At 43.3% G+C, this 23,246-nt stretch overlaps 1 protein-coding gene across 8 annotated transcripts in view; it reads left to right on the top strand.

Annotated features, from left to right (window-relative positions):
• Window positions 1-23,246, top strand: part of usp32 (ubiquitin specific peptidase 32) — an 83,738-nt gene extending 60,492 nt beyond the window's left edge. For 5 of the 8 annotated variants that reach the window (XM_017422030.3, XM_017422027.3, XM_017422032.3 and 2 more), the window contains 18 exons: window positions 1,744-1,901; window positions 5,145-5,226; window positions 5,312-5,386; window positions 5,703-5,841; window positions 5,922-6,027; window positions 6,179-6,352; window positions 8,645-8,819; window positions 8,897-9,048; window positions 11,568-11,679; window positions 11,786-11,985; window positions 12,119-12,303; window positions 12,524-12,610; window positions 12,858-12,978; window positions 16,622-16,813; window positions 16,933-17,158; window positions 19,929-20,377; window positions 21,109-21,201; window positions 22,338-23,246. In XM_017422030.3, coding sequence (XP_017277519.1) covers window positions 1,744-1,901; window positions 5,145-5,226; window positions 5,312-5,386; window positions 5,703-5,841; window positions 5,922-6,027; window positions 6,179-6,352; window positions 8,645-8,819; window positions 8,897-9,048; window positions 11,568-11,679; window positions 11,786-11,985; window positions 12,119-12,303; window positions 12,524-12,610; window positions 12,858-12,978; window positions 16,622-16,813; window positions 16,933-17,158; window positions 19,929-20,377; window positions 21,109-21,201; window positions 22,338-22,511 — 2,900 coding nt within the window. In that variant the 3' untranslated portion in view covers window positions 22,512-23,246. The remainder of the gene's footprint in view (window positions 1-1,743; window positions 1,902-5,144; window positions 5,227-5,311; window positions 5,387-5,702; window positions 5,842-5,921; window positions 6,028-6,178; window positions 6,353-8,644; window positions 8,820-8,896; window positions 9,049-11,567; window positions 11,680-11,785; window positions 11,986-12,118; window positions 12,304-12,523; window positions 12,611-12,857; window positions 12,979-16,621; window positions 16,814-16,932; window positions 17,159-19,928; window positions 20,378-21,108; window positions 21,202-22,337) is intronic. The other 3 variants (XM_017422031.3, XM_017422033.3, XM_017422029.3) reach the window with 1 other exon arrangement.

Below are 23,246 nucleotides of genomic sequence, written 5' to 3'. Positions count from 1 at the left end.
CTTGTTTCGTTCCCACATCAGCAGCCGCCCTCACATTGAGATTTAATCTGGCGAAGAACGCATTTGAAATGGGAAGATTTGGATCAGTTTCTCAAGATTGAAGATCAGCGATGTTTTTAGACCATGGCATGTTTTCAGTTAGAGGAGAGTTCCCATTTAGATGTGAAAAAACAACTCTTGTGCTCTGGAGACAGGTTGGAGACCCCTGCGGCAAAATTCAGATGTGTTTGAGGCAGGTTGGGGACGCCCACGATGACTCTGTGACTATTTTGAGAGAAAAGTTGTTACACAAATTTCTTAAACGTGATGAAAAAAGCCTCTATGACTCACAAGAGGAAATTGAAAACCACTGCAAAAGTCGTAAAACATTCTGGAGTCAGTCTCATAAATACTGTTTGCTGACACAGTCACAGTCCAGTGAGTTAGCATCTTAAGGGTACCAACAAATTCCTTTTCACTTGTATTAGGAAAATGAATATTTGAACATACAGCAGCAAAGTTAAAACTGTGAATCAACATTTTGAGATGCATAGGGCAATGTTTTGTTCACTTACATGCAGACGTGGGGAGGACTTGTACTGGAACCATCCGATGGGAACCTGGTTCCTTTCTGGCATCAACTCCTGCATTCTGGTCGGAGGTCTAGATATAAACAGTCTATGGTTTCTCTCAAGAATATTGAGGAATGTTCTTGCACAAATGGTCTCCCATTTAAAAGTGGTTTGATTAGAAACAACTGCATTTCTTTCTAAAAAAAAAAACATAAGTGGTTCCTCAGTTGCAACATCTGAAAATCTCAAAACTTTCTCTGAGTTACTCTCCTGGAAAGTCAAAGAAATGTGTTTGAGTACTGAAGACTACTATTGTTTACTCTGTTTTCTCCTCTACCCACTAGACTAAAATAAAACACAAGGGCAGACTGTGTTTGCATGTAACTCCAGGAAACTATGTTTAGACACACACACACGCAACAATAGGAGCTTCATTTGACCTCGGTTTTAAATTTCCCCGATGAATATAATTTGAGCTGACATTAGGATGTTTAGAAAGTCATTTAGGCTGTAATCAAGTTGGGCATTCTCACCCTAACATCAGCATTCTGCATGAGAGCGCTGGCCCAAATCAGATCAGCAGATCAGGTTTCTGCTTCAGCAGAGCTCGGGCTTCCAGTGTGACTCACTCTGACAGGGCAGCAGCTTGTCATTACTGGGCACTCAAGATTAATATCGAACGTAGATCTGATTACACCTCATATTCCACAGAAATAACTAACGCATAGGATACTTTACTTTGTGGTGCAAATATATACAGGAGCAAAGCTGTGTTGATGGAAAAACTCACCAATAATTTTGAAATCCTTATCATTTAAATGAATGAATAACTGAACTAATATTGATTGGATTGTGTTTGATTTCAGAGTCCTAAATCCACTAAGTTGATTGACCAATTATTGACCAATCAAGCTTGTACTGATTGACCAAAGAGCCCCTTTCTTGCTGCTTTCTTACAACTAATCCTCCGTCAGCTGAAGGCTGTTGTTGATATCAGTCAGCTGTTTGCATCTGTGAGCTTGTGCATAAAATGAAAGGTGTGGTGTTTGTTACACAGTGGGTCACCAAACCAAACTTAAAAGCAAAAATGACATCCGAGGCAGTCTTGAAGACCTCAGATGAAATTTGTCTGAAATGAAGGAAAACAGCAGAAGTGTTTCCAGGTCAGTTTAGAAATTCTTTTGTTTCCTAGCAGGAAATGTGCCGTCCCCGAACGCTCCGCTGAAGAGGATGCTGGCTTACACCGGCTGCTTCAGCCGCATGGCCACCATCAAGGACATCCACCTCTATCTGTCTCAGAGGCTCCGGATCAAGGAGGAGGACATGAGGCTCTGGCTCTACAACAGTGAGGTGAGGTGCAGAGATGTGCCAGCATTCTCAGTTCCTTCATGCAAGATGAAAACACAAGTGTTTTGGTTGTATTCTTAGCCATCTTTAACATACCTTAGGCCACACATGTCAAACTCCATTCCTCGGGGGCCGCTCTCCTGGATGTTTTAGATGTGTTCTTGCTTTAAAATTCCTGGTTTAAATGGATGACTTGTGGACATGCTCCTGGAGAGCTTGATGATTTGGTGACGAGGTGATTAAACAGTTTGAATCAGGTGTGTTGGAGCAGAGAAACCTAAAACCTCCAGGACAGCGGCCCTCGAGGGCTGGAGTTTGACACCCCTGCCTTAGGCCCCCTTCACATAGGATGAAGATCCCATTTCCTCTCTACAACCTATTAAAACATGGCTGGATCATGGCAAATTTGGAAAACCTCCTTTAGTGTGAAGGCAATCATGACACTGTCATGCTTTTAGCACCCACCAAATGCAGCTTTTCCTGCTGCACCACGCTCTGTGCGCTCTCCCTGGCATGGCCTTCTCTTACTGAGTCAGGATGCAACTACACACTATAGCAGGGGTTCTCAAGCTTAATAGTCAAAGGTCCAAATCTATATTCTGAATCAGGTCAAAGGTTTGGAACAACTGGCGATAAGCAAATCTATTTTATTAAATTTGCTCTTACAACCAAAGGAAAAGGTTCTGTTCAGAACTGTTTGCTTGTGAACCTAAGATGCTCTAATTTTTGACAGCAAAGTTAATCTGTAATGTAGTTTATGAGAAGTTTTAATTTAAACATGATTAACTTGCTTTTTATGTCTAAATGGAAAAAAAAGCCTTGTTTTCAGACGAGAATAAATATATGAAGTAAACTAAACTTAAAGGCAACAAGACATTGTAACATCAAAATGACAGATAAAATAGAGGGTACCATAGTGAGAAACATGGCACTGTTTACCTTCGATGAGCTGCCTACACCTCGACACAAAAGATGATGTTGTCAGACGGAGTAGCTGCCTTAACTGTTCATTTGTCAAGCAGCTGTGATGTGAGCTTTATATACACAGCCACACCGCAAAGTAGATCCAAACGCAGGGAGAACAAAATAAATGCATATTTCTACATCCACTCATCTTTGAAAACAGTTGTTATTGTTTTTTCCCATTTCAACAACTCCATGTCAGGGTGACATAATACCTTCTGCTCTGCTGCCTTCCTGATGATGGCACCGACAGAGGATGCTGGTCTCAGTCTTTCGTGTCCGCAGACATGCAGACATGAAAGCCTTTTAGCTTTTAGCTGACTTGCTAAAAATGACATGCATAGATACTGTATATACATGTTGAAGCATGTACACTGCACTTTTATTGCTGGAAAGTCAGTCTTTTACAGCTAATTTCCAGCACATCATTAAGATGCTTTGCAAACTCAGGCTGTGTTCATACAGCAAGTATAAACAGCAGACAGAACTCTTCAGCTTGAGGCAGAGACTCGTCCCCGGCCTGGAGGGGGCATTCCACCTTTTTCCAGTTGAGAACCATGGTCTAAAACTTTGAGGAGATGACTCTCATCCCCGCTCCCCCAAGTTGCCATTCCTCCCAATCACTCCCTTCTAGGTGACTCTGTCATTGCCCACATGGACATTGAACTCCCCCAAGAGAACAACAGAATCCCCAGATGGCACCATCTCCAGGGCACCATTCAGAGACTCCAAGAAGGCCGGGTAATCTGAACCGTTGTTTGGTGCATATGCACAAAAAACAGTCAGAACCCTCCTTCTTGCGGCTCAAAGCCACAAAGACTGGGCAGAGCTCCACTACCAAGGTGCTCAACTGGGGGGCTTATGAGTATCCCCACTCCTGCCCGACGCCTCGCTCCCTGTGCAACTCCGGAGTATGAGAGAGTCCAGCCCCTCTCCAGAAGTTGGGTTCCAGAGCCTGTGCTGTGTGTAGCCCAACTATACCTAGTTGGTATCTCTCAATCTCACACAATCTCTGGCTCCTTACTCCCGCCATTCAGGTGATGTTCTACACACCTTGAGCCAGTTTTGCGTTGCCAGGAATCAGCAATCTTAGGGCCCTGCCCTCACCTGCCACCTGGCTTGCATCACACCCGTCCATGATGGCTCTCTCCCCCCCACGAGTGACGTGCCCACAAGGAAGTGGCTCCATGTAGTTTTTCGAGTTTGCTACGGCCAAGCCCCAGGAGTTAAAACTCAACAAACAAGTACTCGCCTGGAAGCCCAGGTTTCTTTGTTTATGGCAAATAGAAGTTATTCAGAGCTTTGATTCTTGCAAGCATTGTACATCTTGTACAATATACAGAAGCAAATATTTCTTTGCATTATTAAGATTTAGTGAAGCTTAGCCAGAGTAAAAAGTCTTTCTTATATTATTTGTGGTGTAAACTAGACTTCCCTGCTCTCTGTTCGAGTTGCTTTTCCATTTACGTGTTCTTCGACTGAAGGATCTGGTTGTACAGAGATAAGCATCTAAGATCTGTTTGAGGTGCTCCAAACTTGGTTTTGCTTTTGGTTTTTGCAAGTGTTTGTTTTTATCTGAGTTTGTGCTGCTTGAGTGCGACACTACGTGGTTTCAGGAAGTTTTATATTGAAGCTGCACAAAAAGACTGTTAAATATTTGAACATAAAGAGTGTATTGGAAAGAAATCCACTCAGTCATTACTTATGACCCTCTGAATACTGTGGCAATGTGTTACACTACTGAGACCTGGTTTCCCACTTGGTATTTCTTTTTTTTCTTTATTCTTATAATGTTTGAGCTCGTTCTGATCTGTAATGTTCAAGCAGCAGCTGGGAGACCACCAGCCACTAGTTCACAGGAAGGGAAAACTAAAATATGAAGCAAACGAGTTGCATTATTTATTAAGTGATTATGGTTACATAACAGTAGTGCTAAAAAATAAAAGCTGGATTTTTAGCTGAAACGAGAAGCCAACAGCTCACTCTCGTGTTACAGATGAGTGTTAACTAGAACAGAAAGCACTTCAAAGATTACAGCCTAGTTTTCCGTTGCTTGGTTATAAAACATATGCTCACCTTGAACTTGAAGGCAACATGTTTATACTCCTAACAGCTTAACGCAATAATATCTACTTTTCTTTTAAAATATCAAGTCAAACTTTATTTCTGCAGCACATTTTGCCAACCTCAGTTGTACAAAGTGCTTTACAAAATACAGAAGAAAGTTCAACCGAGTTATTTTTCGGTAAAAATTTTAAAATCCTTCCGTTTCTTGTTGTTCAGAACTACCTCACCCTTCTTGATGACGAGGACCACACACTGGAGGGCCTGAAGATCCATGACGAACAGCAGCTAGTTATTGAAGGTTTGTCAAGCCTCCAAGAGATTTTCATCTTTTTTTTTAAAATCCCAATAACATAATATTAAAACCTCATTTTCCTCCTTTACAGTCAGGAACAAAGACATGAGCTGGCCTGAGGAAATGTCTTTCATTGCCAACAGTAATAAAATGGACAGACACAAAGGTAAGCTGAGTGATTTTTTTTTACAGTGTACAGCAGTGCTTGGTGGTGTTTTAAAGGAAATCCTTAACAAAGGACAGGTAGAACGCAGATCCAGACACTTACATCACACACTTATCCACTCTTTCTCTCTCACTGTTTCTAAAATAATTTAAAAAGTCACATTTTGACTCAGTTACTCAAATTCGAACCATACCTTCATTCTTCTGCGCGCCTCATTCTCAGCATAAAGTAAAAGTTGCCGTAAATGCAGCTCAGTACACGTGTTTTGCATCGAATTAGTGCTTTATATTTGACAAGCCTGATGTTTTTGTTTCAGTTCCCACGGAGAAAGGAGCGACTGGCCTCAGTAACCTCGGCAACACATGCTTCATGAACTCCAGCATCCAGTGCGTGAGCAACACCAAGCCCCTCTCAGACTACTTCCTGTCAGGGAGACACCTCTACGAGCTCAACAGGTGCCGCTTCTAAATCTGGTCTGAATCTCACCGGCCGTCATTCAGAAGTCTTTATTCTCACTTGGTTGTGTCATGGACAGGACCAACCCCATCGGGATGAGAGGTCACATGGCCAAGTGTTACGGGGACCTGGTGATGGAGCTGTGGAGCGGGACGCAGAAGAGCGTGGCTCCACTCAAACTCAGGGTGAGCGCTTTTACTGGTCTCCTCCCAGTCTGCCGGGCAAACATTAACTCGTGTCTCTGTGTGTCAACGACACTGAAGCCTTCTTCTCTTGTTAGTGGTTAGTATTTTGTGTTCATGACTAATGTGTGCAATGTCACCGCTTCCCCTTCAGTGGACGATAGCAAAGTATGCTCCACGCTTCAATGGCTTCCAGCAGCAGGACTCCCAGGAGCTGCTGGCCTTCCTCCTCGATGGCCTCCATGAAGATCTGAACAGGGTCCATGAGAAGCCTTATGTGGAGCTGAAGGACAGCGATGGCCGGCCAGACTGCGAGGTGGCGTCTGAGGTCAGCGTTGAAACTGTTAATCACGCTTTATGAACAAAAACACATAAAATGTCTGACCCCATTCGTTCATATATCCTTACCTCCCTCCCAGGACAAAACAGAGACAGAACATGTGTATGTAGCAGACAGTTTTTGATTAATTTCCTTCATAAATAATCATCTCTAAAATTCAGCATGAATACAAATCTATGAATTTGTCAAAATATCTTTTATCAGAAGAAAAGGTATAAATAGGGAAAGAACATAAACCAATGGCGTGCAGTCATCATAGCTAAGCTGTTAATGTTTGTTATGGAAACATAGGCTGTTGTTACTGGTTGGAAGCAGGGCTCCAGAGTGCAACTCCAAGTTCACAGAGTTCTTTTTCTGCTCACATTCCTGAAACAGTCAAGAGGCTCAGTCTGATTGGGCTGCGAGTAGTTCACAAACGTTATTCATGAGGGAGTCTCCATAATGCCCTGTCACTTTCACGGGGTTCTCAACTGCCTCACATGAGTCGCAGAGCCCCGGTGCTTGAGTTTTGAACTCATTTGTGTAATAGCTTTTCTCTCAGAATAGTTAGAGTTGTTGCAACTCACATCATATTTGTCCAAATTTTGCTTGAGCTGTATATTGACTCCTGCATGGGAGCTCTCCACTGGCAGAAAACACTTGGGGCAGTAGGTCAGGTCTTTTGAAAAACTGGTCCAGATCTGCTTATTTATTTCTAAAGTGTGCAGATTAAATTATAAATAGAGGGTGGCTGCCGAGGTGGACAACAAAATACAGTGAAACCTCTAATTACGAATTTAATCCGTTCAGATGATTTGCATGTTGAAACAAAATTTTCCCACTAAAAATACTGCAAATGGAATTAATTTGTTTCAATGAGCCACGGCGATGCCGTTGTACAGACTTGTGCTGCTAATGTGCACAGCCAAGAATGCAGTTTTACAGCAGAAAAGACACAAAAATAAGATGTAATTTTCTGGGCACTTGGTTCCACTGAAGAGTTCAGTGAGACTGCAGCTGAAAGTTCACATTTACCCTCTGTACAGATATGCCACAAAGCCAGAGCCAACTGTGCACAAAATGGACAAAACTGAAGGTATATTTTGTAAAGACTGGCCTGAGTTTCCATGGCTCGGGAACAACAAGATGGCCGATGAGATACTCCACATGTACTGTAAAAAATGTAGTCGAAACATTGTTGGAGCATCAACATTGTGAACTGAGCTGTTACAAAGTAATACCATTGAGATTTATTGTAGCTGGTAATATGTGGCAGTAAAGGAGCAGTGAAAACTTTGGGTGCATCTAAACTTTGTGGCAACCTGTGAAAAAACATTAGTCTGGAAATCTGGGATTTGTGTGGCGCTAACTTAGATCACATCAGCTGTTTCTGCTCTCTGAAGTCTCAGTTCTTGGAAGTGAAGTTCTAAACCTTAGCTGAGGATCATCACACCAAAGAGTAAAATAAAAAAAAAACTTAGTGCATTCCTCTAACAGAAACAGACCCTTCTCTGGTGAGGTGATTGTAGGGAATTTGTTCTTCACTTCAGTGCAGTGAGGGTATTTTACAAAAAACAAAGCTAAAACCATCACAGAACCTCCATCATCCTCGATGTTTGGTCTCAGGCTTCTGCAGGCGTCATTCATACATAAATGAATCCTGAAGCAGGAAAACTTCTATGGGTTTTTGCTTTGTGAGGAAACACCAGCAGGCTGGAGCTGTTGATGACCCCCTCTGGTTGATACTGGTCAAGGTGTTGGTTAAGAAGTTCTGTGATTTTTGAACACATCTTCTAGCAGTCACTGATCTTCACCATCTGTCCTAAGTTCTACCTGTTTATCTTGCCTTCTGTGTTTTAGATGACTACAGAGCAAATATAACACATGCACCTTCATCAGGATTCTTCTTTATGTCCAGAAATATTTATTCAGTCTTCCATTTTCTTTCACTGCTTATTAAAGGACCTGGTTTTGATTATTTTTTTCTGAATGGGGCAGGATGAGAGTTCCTTCATCAGGCAGAAATATCATTGATTAATGTCTGAAATTTATTAATTAGGACTTTCGGCAGAGCTGTTTCGCAGCATTTTGAGGGCTAAAAGTGAAAATCCAACAACCCAAATTTGACGAGCAAAGAAAAGAAAGAAATCTTCGTCTTAGAGCAGAGAAAAAGGGATTTATTTTTGAGCTGCAACACTTCTGAGGTCATGATGTATTGAGTGTTGAGTTGGATTTGTGTCGTGTGCATCTCACGTCACTGTGATGTGTTTTATTATCTGTCAACGTCTGTCCGCCCTGCAGGCGTGGGAGAACCACCTGCGCAGGAACCGCTCCATTGTGGTGGATCTGTTCCACGGTCAGCTCAAGTCCCAGGTGAAGTGTAAGACGTGCGGTCACATCAGCGCTCGTTTCGACCCCTTCAACTTCCTGTCTCTGCCCCTTCCCATGGACAGCTCCATGCATCTGGAGATCACCGGTGAGTAAGGATGGAGGAATAATTCTTTTTTGGAAACAGAACTAAATCAGTAATGTCTGGTTGTTGTGTTGTTGCAGTGATCAAACTGGACGGCTCCACGCCTGTGAGGTACGGTTTGAGGTTGAACATGGATGAGAAGTACACAGGGCTGAAGAAACAACTGAGTGAACTCTGCAGCCTGAAGCCTGAACAGATCCTCCTGGCTGAGGTCCATGCTTCCAACATCAAGGTAATTACACTTTTCTGCACGCTTTGGCTGAAACATAATGTCCTCTTTTTCTTTGTATTACACTTCTTTACAGTAGTTTTTTGAAAAAAAAAGTTTTTTTATCTGCAACAAACAGGAGAACATGAGGTTGAGCAATTGGAAATCACAAGTGTATTAAAACAAATACAGGCCTTTATCATACAAGTCTAACTGACCTGTCAGGCTCAAGAGGTGACCGTGTTTTTTTACACAGGTTTAAGTAGCTCATATATGTATATTAGACACCCAGCTTGGCCTGTTTTTTTTCCACATGGGTTCCTCTACCAGAGGCCTGGGAACTTGAGGGTTCTGAGCAGTGTCTCATTGAAGTAGAGAAACACTGGAATTACCACTGACGATGCTAAGCAAGATTTTTATTCTTTATTCTGGACTAAAAAAGTGTTTAAACTGATTAAACTGATAGATCTACATAATACTCCAGGAGGTATAAATGTACTTAAGTATTACAACAGTGTGTAATACTTAGTAGTGTGTAAGCCCTTGTTAAAATGGCGGCACAAAATCTTATTGCGCTGGCATAAATTGTGCACGGACCAGCTTCTAGTGTTTCTGTAGTTCAGTGAAGCCATTTTTCCAGTTTGGGGGTCACAGCACCGAGTGCTCCGATGACCACTGGCACCACTGAGACCTTGACTTTCCACAACTTCTCTATTTATTTCTCGAGCTTTTCGTGCTCCTTCTTCCTGATAAGATTGCTACATCTATCACCCCTGCTTTCTTCCGTATCTTATCTATCACCACAATGTCTGGTTGGTCAGCCATCCCCTGTTTGTCAGTCTGGATCTGGAAGTCTGACAGTATCTTAGCCCTGCCATTCTCCAACACCTTAGGTGGAGTCTCACACTTTCATTGTAGTACCTCCAGTCCATACTCCACACAGATGTTCCTGTACACTATTCCAGCCACTTTGTTATGACATTCCATGTATGCTTTGCCTGCCTGCATCTTACATCCTGTAATTAACTGCTGGACTGTCTCAGGGACATCTTTATGTAGCCTGCATCTTGGGTCCTGCCTGATATGATAGACCCCGGCCTCTGTTGCTCTTGTGCTGCCATGATTAGTGCTTCTGTGCTGTCCTTCAGTCCAGCCCTTTCTAGCCACTGGTAGGATTTACTGAAATCAGCCACATTCTCAATCTGCCAGTGGTACATGCTCTGCAGGGGATTATCTTTTCATGATGGTTCCTCTTGTTTCTCCTCTTCCACATTGGGTTTCTGCTACCTGAGACATTCACTGAGCAGATCATCATTGGGGGCTTTCTTCCTGATGTACTCCAGGATCTTGGTTGTTTCATCCTTTATAGTGGCTCTGATGCTCACTGGTCCTCTGCCTCCCTCCTTTCTCTTATGCCCCTTTTACACGGGCCCTAAAGGTCCCGGCTCCACTCTACTCGGCTCGCTTTGAAGGTGTTTACATCTGCATTTTTTCGAGGTCGGCCCTGCTTCTTTGGTTCCTGCTTCGGAGCCGGGCCAGCCCTGCTTCGTAGGTGGCGCAAGCTTAGCTCCTGTTCACTCATTGGTCGTGGGTGTGACCAGATGCAAGCATAAAGAGCGAAGGATAGGAATATAAACAACAGCGTTAGCTTACCCTGCAACGTTTATGCCGTCTGTCCCCCAGCTGAAGACGCTGTAAAGCCTAAAACCTCTGGCGGATAACAGCTGTCCTACTCCGCGCAACATTTGCGGCATCCAGAGCATTTCTTCCACTGCGCCTCTCTTCCTGAAGTCTCAGGAGAATCCCCATAAGTTTAAAAACAGCAACAACACAGGGCCAACATTGTCCATAGCGCTTTCCTTGTTTACACAACTTGCGCCAAGTTTCGGTAGCGCACCCCCCCACCGCGCGCCGCGGCCCCGCCCCCCGCAACACGAGGAGGCGTTCCTCTGCTACCAACCAAACTGGCCGGTGGAGATGCGATGCATTCTTTATCAAGCCGAGCAGAGTAGAGTGGAGTAGAGCCAGACTTCTGAATTAGGGCCCGTGTAAAAGAGGCATAAGTGTACAGTCTCAGGGTGAAACCCTCTGTGCATTGTTAAGAGCCTTTTTGTCTTGATGTCAGTAGCTTCTATCTCCTCCTTAGGTCAGGCTGTTATAGCAGCTGGGTATCTGATGACTGGCACTGTATACATGTTGATGGTTCGGACTTTGTTCTTACCATTCAGCTGCATATAAGCCAGACAACATGTTTTACAGCAGGCAACAACCTGCCCTGCAGGATTAAATATCAATACTTTTTTTTCTGCATGAAGTAGCTCATCTTGGTTCTAAAAGTCTCTCTGGTTACAGCAGCTGTTCACTCCTGAACAGAATGTTGTTAAATGTTTTAATTTTGTGCTAGACCCAATTCAAATTCCACATGTAAAAAAACAGACATGTTAAGTTTAAGGTTCACCAACAATATTAACGTCATTCATAAATGCGATTGTGCTCAACACTGTTGAAGTATTACTGTCTGACACATCATTTATTTGTTTCAGAATTTCCCTCAGGACAACCAGAAGGTCCGGCTGTCTGTCAGTGGTTTCCTCTGTGCATTTGAGGTTCCTGTACCGGGTTCACCAACATCACTGAGTTCACCTACCCTAACAGGTGGGCCGATCCAGTCTGCTTTGCGTTCACTGTAGCTCTATGTAAAGGTATGCTGGGTTTCTTTTTGTTTTTTTTTGTTTTCTGACTTTTTTCTTTGTTTCATCAGACATCACGCCAACAGCTAATGGCTCAGCTGCTAATGGGCACCTGGCCAATAACCCCATCCTCATCCCTTATGGTGGGCTGGGCACCATGGTGTCTTCCAGCTCAGAGACACCCCTGGTCAATGGAGTCGCAAACGGACATGTCACACCAGTTCAGGAGAGCCCCTTCATTGGCTACATCATCGCTATGCACAGGAAGATGGTGAGAACTCTCAGAACTACTCCTGTCTTTAAAATGATGTCCATCTTTGTTTTAGGTGCCCCAGAAAATGGTTAGTTTTCGAACAGACGTCTGTTTCTGTGTCCTGTCACGTGATGTTTGTACTCTCTTTCAGATGCGTATGGAGCTGTACTTCCTGTCCTCTCAGAAGAACCGGCCCAGTCTGTTCGGAATGCCACTCATTGTTCCCTGCACTGTCCACACCAGTAAGAAGGACCTGTACGACGCAGTCTGGATCCAAGTGTCCCGACTGGCCAGCCCGCTGCCCCCGCAGGAAGCCAGCAACCATGCCCAGGACTGGTACTCACTTCATTTTATTTATGTAGAGCCAGTTCACAACCAAAGTCATCTCAGGGCGCTTTACAAAGAAAATCTATCATTTCATTTCACAAAAATACAAACCTTTAAAAGGTTTTGTTGACTTATAAATTCTGGTCCATCAACTAGGGGAAATAATTCTTTCAATCAGGCACTTCAGAGACACATACCTGATCGACTGTCTGTTCCTTTTTACCCTCAGTGACGACAGCATGGGTTACCAGTACCCCTTCACTTTACGGGTTGTAGGAAAGGATGGCAACTCCTGTGCCTGGTGTCCCTGGTACCGGTAAGAGTCCGAATCGTACACACAAATTAGCTAGAGAATCATGTCTGGTCAAACATCGGCCCACGTCTTGGAATTGTTGGTTGCAGGTTTGTAATGTATGAATTAAAAAAAAATTAAAATGCCACATTTAGTTTAGGTCATTACAAGTAAGACGTAACAAAAGAGTCAAAAACTCTTTTTCTTTTCTGACGTAAGGATGTGTTTGAGCTGTAAATGTACAGGATGTACTTCATCTGTGTGTTTGCAGGTTCTGTAGAGGCTGCACCATCGATTGTAGTGAGGATCGTGCTTCTGTAGGAAACGCTTATATAGCTGTGGACTGGGACCCCACTGCCCTGCACCTCCGCTACCAGACTTCCCAGGAGAAGGTAAAATATACACGACCACTGTCGGTCTCTTGGTCGGGAGCAGCAGATAAAAATCACCTGTGTTGAGATTTGAAAGGAGAGCAGTGGAGATACTTTTAAATGAAGCTCCATCATGACATTGTTTAAGTCTAAAGTCCTCCTCGTTTCTGTATGTTCTGCTACTAAAAAGCCAGGCTTTCTTTAGTTTTTAAATTTGTCTTGATCAACAGCTCTGCAGGCTTTCTGCAGGTCTTTAAAATATTTACACTGATTGGGCTGATTTTTCATTCTTGACCTTTTCTCAGAAAAAAATGTATTTGCTTGTTTGTTTTTAATGTGACTTAACTCAAAAGATGATCCAGTGTTGTATCAAAATTGGGTCTTCTCTATGCTCAACAGCCTGTCACAAAGACTTAATGTGTTTCGATTCTTTTTACTGATTCTACAAAGCATACAGAATAGACAGAAAATAGTACTTTAGCTCCAACAAGGTGATTCCCAAATAGCTCTGAAAACTTGGCATATGTTGGCTTGTTGTGAGAGAAAGCCTCTTGCATCTAAAAAGAACATGACAACTTAAGTAAAAGTAAAAGTTTAATCTGAATAAACCACAAGAACATCTTTTCTACAGATGAGACCAAAGTAGAGATGTCAAGAGAACAATAATGCACATGGGGCCATAATGAATGGCTCCATGTTTAGAGAAAACAAAACGCAGTGTACCAGCACAAACACCTCATACCAGCTGTCAGCACGAGACCATCTGTCAAACAGCTGAAGATTGGGCAAAATATGCTCGCACAACAGGGCAGTGATCCTAAACACAGCAGCTAATCTACAGCAGAACGGCTCAGAAAGGAAAAAAAAAGTCAAAGTCCAGAACCTCAGCTTGGTTGAAATGCTGTGGTGGGACCTCCAGAGAGCTGAGCAGAAACCAGAGTCTGCAGACCTCAATGAACTGAAGCAATGTTGTGAAGAAGAGTGGGCCAGAACTCTTCCACAACATGTGAGAGACTGAGAAAGTCCTACAGAAAAACCACCACATAGAATTACTGCTGGATCAGGGGCTGGAACCAACTTTATTTCTACAGTTTTTCCATTTTGGCTTCATTTCAGTTTGATATATAATGACATTGTGGACTCTGTTGTGTATTTTTGTAACCTTGACATTAAATATGAGTAATTTTAAACACAAAAAATGAATTTTATTTAATTTAACATTAATTTGAAAGATGATGGACTTACAGTAGTGAGTCTCACACCACCTGTAAAACACACTAGAGGGACTGCTTAGGTTTAGGGTTGCTTTTCAGCCTTTAGTCTTATGGGTTTTGTCAAAATGGATGGAATTATGAACAACAGAAAAGAAAGTGTTGTCAGATTTCCATCCACCTTGCCATTGTGCCTGACAGTAATTTGAAATCTGCTGCCAATCAATTCAAGGCAAAGCTGCACAGAAAAAAACACACAGAAAGTGATGGATTGGCCTTACCAGAACACAGCTCTCAACCTTAACAAATCAGTATCATCTTAAAGAACAGAAGGAAATGCATTAAACATCAGAGAAGAGCTTGGACGTGTCCTTACGATTCCTGTAGTCTTCAGTTCTGCAGGTTTATTAAAGAAAGTTCATTCGAGATGGTTCAGGCTGTGTTAAAGAGTGAATAGGGTCATATCAAATATTGTGTATCTTATAGAAAATACTGACATTCATGTTTGCAGATGTTCTTATAAAACCCTGTGCCTTTCTTCCTTTTCTCTTGGTTTTATTGGACCTAACTTCAGTTTTTGACACTGTGGATCACATTGTTCTTATTAGCAGATGGAAAGATTTGTTTGGTATCTCTGGCTCTGTTTTAAATTGTGTCATTTCTTATTTATCTGAAAGGTCTTTCACTGTTTTTATGAATCAGGCTTACTCTGTTGTTGCACCACTGTCCTGCGGGGTACCCCAAGGTTTAGTTTTGGGCCCTATCCTCTTCCTATTGTATCTTTATCCCATAAGAGACATCCTAAAAAGTTACAGTAATGTATCTTATCATCTATATGCTGATGATATTCAGTTGTACTGTCCCTACGGTACTCTGAGCTCTACAAACTGTCTGAATCAGGCAGTTGTCTGTTAAAAATCAATATTTGGCTGAACAATAATTACCTGCAGTTAAATGCAAATAAGACCGAGACTCTTGTTATAGCTCCTGACGATAAAATCCCTGTAATCTGGCAGCATCTTGCTTTTTTAACTCCTTCAGTAAATAATAACCTCAGAAATTTGGGTGTTTTTGACAGCTCATTGTCTTTTGGCGCTCATTGTAAAACTTCAGTTCGCAACTGTTTTTTTTTTTTTTCATTTAAGAAATATTTCTAAGCTGCGGCCTTTTGTGTCACGAAGGAAGTTGAAATGATTGTTCATGCTTTTATTTCTTCTCGTTTAGATTACTGTAACTGTCTTTTTACGTGTTTAAGTAAATCCTCCTTGGCTCGCCTTCAGTCGGTGCAAAACGCTGCAGCAAGGTTACTAACTAACACCCATAAAAAAGCTCACTTACCTCTTGTTCTGGCCTCTCTGCACTGGCTCCCTGTGAATTTGAGGATCCATTTCAAAATTTTTGTTTTAACTTTCAGGGTACTTCATGGTTAGTCTCCCAAATATATCTCGGCTCTTCTGAAGCCTTTTTGTCCATCCAGGTCTTTGAGATCTTTAAATCAAATGTTGCTGGCGGTACCTCACACCTTTTATAAAACACGTGATGACAGAGTGTTTCAAGTGGTTGCCCCCAGGCTCTGGAACGCTCTCCCTCTGTCGCTGCATTGCTCAGACTCCACGGCCTCTTTTAAGAAACATCTTAAGACATTTTTATTCAGACAGGTTTTTTAGTTAGGTGTTGGTTTAATGGTTTTAGGTATGGTTTTACTGTCTTTTTTGTTCTGTTGCTCTCTGTTCAGCACTTTGTGACGTTGTCTGTGAAATGTGCTATACAAATAAAGCTTGTTTACTTACTTTACAAAACACAAGAAAGCTCAAAACCTTTGCACCGTAAAATCTAATATCAGTCATGCCGAGAGCTGCTGTTGGACAACATACCTGTGTCTCCAACAGTGTTCATGACACGGTTCTCTTTAGAAATATTTCAGACTGAAATCGTCCTGCTGCCCTTTGCTCTTCTTCAATTTTCACTCCACACTGTCATGTGTCTAACTGTCCCAGTTCACTTGTCTGAGAATTGTTCAGTAATCGTTGAGATAAGGGACAAGAGTGAGGAGACTTTCAGTTCCAGAGCAGGCTGCAGTGTGTAGTTATAAAGTGTTGTGCTTCTGTTTTGCTACATCCATCTTCAGTCTGATTTCTGCATCACCTGCATGAGTTCATTTTTTTGTGTGTTTCGGTTGTTTTCTAGCTGAACTTAAAGGGTTAGTTGACGGTGACTCGCTGTAACTGGAATCACCTGCTGGCTTAGAAAACTGGAAATGGCTGGGAGTCATGGTTAATCTTTGTGAGCTGGTCTTCCCGTCAAGGTTGTGCTTTCTGATATCGAATCGTGAGATATGGGCTGTATCTAAAAACGACACCAGATGGCAGTGTTCCAGCTGAGGGCGCACTCTTGTCAGTCAGAGAGAAAACCCAACCAGACCAACTCATCCTGTGACTGCGGTCTCCCTGCAGATTGTGGAGGAGCACAAGAGCGTGGAGCAGTCTCGTCGAGCTCAGGCTGAGCCCATCAGCTTGGACAGCTGCCTGAAGGCTTTCACCAGTGAGGAGGAGCTGGGGGAGGACGAGCTCTACTACTGTTCTAAGTGCAAAACCCATCGGCTGGCCACCAAGAAGCTGGACCTCTGGAGGCTGCCCCCCATACTGGTCAGTGGTCCATCCTCACGTCTGCACGGGACGTTGGAATTTGGCGTCCATGTGCTGTTCACGCCTGACTTATATGTTCTAAGTGAAAGTAATCTGTTCTATTGGGTTCTCCTCTTCAGATTGTTCACCTGAAACGCTTCCAGTTCGTCAACGGTCGATGGATAAAGTCCCAGAAGATTGTCAAGTTTCCACGGGAGAACTTTGACCCCAGCGCCTTCCTTGCTCCCAGAGACCTGGAGCACCACGCCCTCCATTCCCGGAGCGAAAGTGAGGACCTGCTGAGAGTTGGAGAGGACAACTTGTCCTCCATCTCTGCTCCGGCCGGCTTCTGCAACCTGCCCAAAGGTACAGCCTGTTGATTCCCACGTAGCATTCAAACACAGGTCCTGCTTGATTTGATGTTTGTGAGAGACAAAAGACCAGTCACAGAACAAAACACTGTAGTTTTGCAGCTGTTAGAATGTTAGTCAAAGGATTCCTCATGGTTGATTATGAGCATCAGAGCAGGTATGTTAGGTTTCCTATCTGCAGATTACACACCTTTTAGAAAATTGGTGTCATGTTTTGGTCAAAAAAGAAAAGTCTCAGTAACAGATAGCTCTTCACTCACCCATCATTAGAGCTCTCTTCTACAGTATGTAGACAGTTAGGAGGTGCAGTGACAGCTCAAGTCCACTCCTGAAAAACACTATAACTCAGCCAGTTTCACAGATATGGAGCTCAAATTTAGTGTGGCAGCAGTTGAGACTCAACCCTAACACATAACTCAGGGGTCGGCAACCCAAAATGTTGAAAGAGCCATATTGGACCAAAAAAACAAAAAACAAATATGTCTGGAGCCGCAAAAAATTAAAAGCCTTATATAAGCCTTATAATGAAGGCAACACATGCTGTATGTATCTATATTAGCTATATTTGCCTATCTGATAGGCTAATATAGCTGCTTCGGAGTTGGGCCAGCCGGGCCGGTCTTGCACTCATTGGTCGTGGGTGTGACCAGATGCAAGCATAAAGAGCGAACGATAGGATTATAAACAACAGTGTTAGCTTACCCTGCAACGTTTATGCAGTTCGTCCCCCAGCTGAAGGCGCTGTAACGCCTGAAATCTCCGGCGGATAACAGCTGTCCTACTCCGCGCAACAATCGCGGCATCCAGAGCATTTCTTCCACTCCGCCTCTCTTCCTGAAGTCTCAGGAGAATCCCCATAAGTTTAAAAACAGCAACAACACAGGGAAAACGTTGTCCATAACGCTTCTGTTGTTTACACAACTTGCGCTAAGTTTCGAATTTTAAGAAAGCAATCATTGGGTCTATATCTATGGCTGATTTACATTTTGAGGTCAACCCAATTTAAAATGAACACCACAGCTAAGTGACATTAGCCAACAGAAAAATGGCTCTAACTCAGTCAGTCTTACAGATATTGAGCTAAGTTTTGTGTGGCAGTAGCTGATAGTCATCCCCATGATACACCCTGAGCTCTGACAGATCTTGTGAGATCTCACGACATTGCATCAGATTGCATTACATTTACGAGGTTTCACCAAAATGGCTATACTCCATCCCTTTTTGGGATAAAATAATCTTTCTTTAAAACTCTGACTTGAAAGGCGACGGGCAATATGCGATTTGAAAAAACACAAAGAAGTGGGCCTGTCACGATAAATCAGTTAATCGCACGATAAATTAAATGAGGTCGGTAATTTTCATTTATTGGCGTTATCGTTCCTTCGTGTCTATTTCTAGTGAAGACACTGGATGACAAAAGGCTCCGGTGCTCTTCACTGACCCCTCGCTTTTTCTTAGCGTAAGGGGGCGTGGCTTATCGCGTCAGGTAGCCTGCCGGCGCCCCTTCTTGTTCCTCTGCAGCGTTAGCCACCATGAGGAGCTACCAAGCTAAAGAAACGCTGTTTGATATTGGAGTAAAAATGAAATGGAACTGGTTTCAAGCTCGAAATAACAGCAGCGGTGTGGGAGCACTTCGGATTCAAACCAAATGACCGAGGAGAACCGCTGAACCTTTGCGAGCCGGTATGTCGCATTTGTGCTTTTGTCGCCATGTGCGTTTAGTTTAGTTTTTAGTTTACACTTTTTGTTTATAAAACTGGCAGTTTTGTCCGTCTTCTCTATATAAGACTAATGATTATTATTTTTTGAAGGGCAGTTTAGTTTACAGACTTAATAATCCGTACTGTTTTGGTTGAATGTAGTTTTTATTTTATTTTTTTAGTTTTTTAGTTTTTATTCAAGACTGAGAGTCCATTAAATTTTTGTTTTTGGTTGTTTTGTTTATTTTGTGTTCCAGAGTTAGGTGTTCTTTTGAAAGTAAAGGTTATTAATCTTTGAAAGGATGTACTTGTACTATAATGTTATTATCATTACATTAGTTTAAAACGGCCTCCAAACAATATTATTGTTTATCGCAATAATTTCTGAGACAATTAATCGTCCAGCAAAATTTGTTATCGTGACAGGCCTACAAAGAAGTCAACACAGGAGTGGCTCAGGGACAACTCTGTATAGACCAGTCAGAGTCCTGACTTGAACTCTTGACAAACATCTGTAGAGAGACCTGAAAGGGACTCAACCAGTGGACCCTGTCTAGTCTGACTAAAACTGAGAGGATTTGCAAAGAACAGCAGGAAGTTCCCCAGTCCAGGTGTGCAAAGCTTGTTGCATCAAACTGAGAAACCCTTAAGGCTGAAACCTCTGCCAAAGGTGCTTCAGGGTGTGAATACTTCTGGAAATGTGAGATTTCAGTTTCTTCTCTTTCACTTTGTCACTACAGGTAACTGAGTGTAGATTAGTGAGAACCAAAAAGAGTTGAAGCAGTTGTGGCATTAGGCTGCAGCGTAAAAGAAAATGCAAAAAGTGAAGGAGGGCTGAGTACTTTCAGAAGCCTCAGTCATATAAAATCTCTCATTTTGGTCTTTGTTTACAGCCCTCATGCAGTTATCTGATACTTCAGTATTGAAGAAAATAATAAAAGTGAAGTTTTCTAAGTGTTTTTGTTTGGGGTTTGTTTTTGACTGAATGGTAAAGACGTGAGATAGAACAGTTTTTGGATTCGGCTGTCGTAAAACAAGCCTTTTAACTATGTTGCATCCCCACAGCTTCGCCCGCCTCCAGCAGGAGATCAGCACCTTCTCTCAGCCGGAACAGCAGCCCCTCCAGCAGCCCGAGGACAGGTGGCCGCAGACCCGGCCGCTTACGTCTGCCGCAGCTCGGCAGCAAACACCGCCTCTCCAACAGCAAGGAAAGCCTGGATGGAGCCGCGAATTCTGAGCCGGAGTCCAGAGAAAGTGGGCTACAGGCGGACCCGGAGGCGGGCCTTGCGGCAGTCGCAGGAGCGGGACTTCCCTGGTCAGAGCAGATGGCGTCGGAGTCGTCCTGCGTGACGGAGGCCTCCAGCAGCCACTGTGACGTGGTTCTGATGAACGGAGACGGCAACGGGATGGGCTCAGACTGCAGCATAGAGAGCAGCATAGACCCCGACAGTTCTCTGCCACAACACAGGGACAACATGGGGCTGGATGCCATCTACAACCTCTATGCAATATCAGTAAGTAACACGTTACAGAGGCAGACAGAAGTATTCTGTCTGTTTTATTACCTTACAAACTGGAAGTTTGATGGAATTTTGAGGGATTTTTAGCTTTTGACTTGCACAACATTTTGAAGATGCAGAATAGTTTTATTGGTAAACTAACAATAAATGGTAATAAGTCCAAACCAGAGATTCTCCTTTAGACTGAGGTCTGGGCTCTGACTGGACCACTCCAGGACCTTGAACTGGTTCTCCTTAAACCAGAGGAGTGTTTAAGGTCATTGTCCTGCTGGAAGGTGGACCTCTGTCCCGGTCTCAAATCTCTAGAATTTATCTGTATTTTTGCTCAATCCGTCTTTCCTTCAACTCTGACCAGTTTCCCAGAGCCTGGTGATGGTAAACATCCACGCAGCATGATGCTCTCACCACCATGTTTCACTGTGGGGATGGATGATGAGAGGTGGTAGATTCGATCTAGACACGGTGTCGTCCTTGATGACCCTAAAGTTCAGTTTTAGTGTCGTCTGACCACATCACCTTCTTTCACCTTCTGGGGGTTCTCAAAATGCCTTTTTGTAGATTTCAGTCTGCCCTTTTTTTTCTATATTATTTTTATTAATATTATTTAATTTCCAGACTGGGAGGCAACAAAACAGAAAGAATGTTCAGTCACATGTGTGAATCGGTACGAACAGGCTTTCTGATGTCCAACAAGTCTTAAATGTTTCCTCTGTTTATCTCTTCAGTGTCATTCAGGAATCATGGGCGGGGGCCACTATGTGACGTATGCAAAAAACCCCAACGACAAATGGTACTGTTACAATGACAGCAGCTGTAAGGTGAGACCACGGGACACCTTGGGTTTCCTCACACACCCTTCTTTACTGTTACACGAAAACAGGAAGCTCTGAAAACTTGCTGGTTTTTGTCATTTTCATTAAAAAAAAAAAAGATGAACGGAGCAGCTGATTGGTGCGTTTGCACACTGTGTGCATGTGAGCAACAAAAAGTTGTTTCAAAATAAAACGCCCCCGTCAGTGTCAGAGGAAAGGCGGCCTCAGGCTGTCTTCGGACAGTCGACAGCTGTGATTAACAGACATGGAAGAAACGTGTCATTTTCATGAAACAACAAAAGAATGTCTCAGAGGAGACGACGTGACGGCAGGAAGCTTCTGCACCGCAGAACAACCTGAAGTCAGCTTCAGATCCAGCGGTTTGGTAAAATTTGGTCGACTTTTTGTATGACTATGATCAACCCTGATTTAAAACCTAAAATACTCGTCAAAGCTGGTCTAAATTACTCCCCACTAAACACAAATGCGTGAAAACACAGCTTGTGATTTGTGAAATTTATTTTTGTAAGTTAAAAAAGATGGTTTTAGTGCTTTTGAACTGGACCTGACCTAAAATGACCAAGATGCTAACAGACCTTTGAGATCCTTTTTGTTATGTTTTATTTTTCTAAAAAATGGGTTTCTCAAATCAAAGACTACTTTTTCAGATATATGTATTCAAAGTAGAATAATTCGGAGCAGGTCTGACACCCTGGACAGGTCTCCAGTCCATCACAGGGGCACATAGAGACAAACATCCATTCACACTCTCACTCACACCTAGAGACAATTTAGAGTAGATTCTTTTACTGTTTTTGTAAAATATAGTATTTGCTCCATGTTTAATAATGGCAGCCACTGTATGTCTCTAAACACAGCTAAAAGCCTACAAAGCAACAAAACAATGTGCGTGGCCTAGAATACATTTTAGCAAACTGTGCACACAAAAAAGGCCAGGATTTTCAAATAAATTGTCCAAGCAGCCTGCGGGTCTCAACATTCAGAATTCAGTGAGAACAACATTTGTCTGCTTTCTTCCAAATTTAAATCATCGACTCATGTCCTACAGCTGCAGTCCAGTGACATACTAGCTTTACTGCAACACATCCCCTCAAGGTCTTCTTGTTTGTTTGTTCCAACAGGAAGTGCATTCTGAAGAGATCGACACAGACTCGGCCTACATCCTGTTCTACGAGCAGCAGGGCGTCGAATACTCCCAGTTCCTGCCAAAGATTGATGGGAAGAAGATGGCCGACACCAGTAGCATGGACGAGGACTTTGAGTCCGACTATAAGAAGTACTGTGTCCTGCAGTGACCGCCGCTCGGTCGTCTTCCGTTAGTCAGCACTACACCTGCTCCCCGCTGTCAGCCCACCGCTCCCAGCAGGAGGCGCCTGCTGCTCGGATCGACCGCCGAGGGTCCTCGCAGGCCGCCGACGGCCGCAGGCGGACGGCGCTCCTCTCTCCGTCTTCAGAGACGCGTCACTGCACTTTTTTATTATTGATCTCAAATACGGACGAGTGTAAAGATTTTGCCCCTTCCTCTGAAAGCACTAAAGCAGTGCACTTTGTTGAGCCCGGTAAAACAACAACACCCCCCTCCCCCCTCCTCCCCCCCAGTGTATCTCCCCGTTACATCCATGTAACACATGTTTGCGTCTGAGCAGATATCTGAATGTACGCCAACGTGACCGAGTCACGAGTTGACGTTTTTTCTTTCCGTGCGTTCATCACATTTCCGCCCGAGGTTAACGTTCTGTCCGGGGAGGAGACGTGCAGATGTGCTCCAGGTGTGAGTGAGTGCGCGGATTAAAATGCCAACTGGAAGTGGGGCTCAGCAGGTGTCTGAGCCGGTGTCATATCTGGTGCCACAGGCCGTTTAGATTGTTGGGTCCTGTGAGCGAACCTTTCGAGACGTGTGTGTAACGTGGGTTGACATGATATGCTACCTCATCACGTCCTGCGGTCTGTCCACCAACTGTAGCCTGACCATCTGAAGCAGTGTTAATGAAACAAAAAAAAAAAACTTTTTTTGCTTCCAGTGTACAACA

This window comes from Kryptolebias marmoratus, linkage group LG2 (assembly GCF_001649575.2).
Source record: "Kryptolebias marmoratus isolate JLee-2015 linkage group LG2, ASM164957v2, whole genome shotgun sequence".
Taxonomy (NCBI): Eukaryota; Metazoa; Chordata; class Actinopteri; order Cyprinodontiformes; family Rivulidae; genus Kryptolebias; species Kryptolebias marmoratus.
The sequence above is the reverse complement of the archived record's forward strand: the minus strand, read 5'-3'. Positions and strand labels throughout refer to the sequence as shown.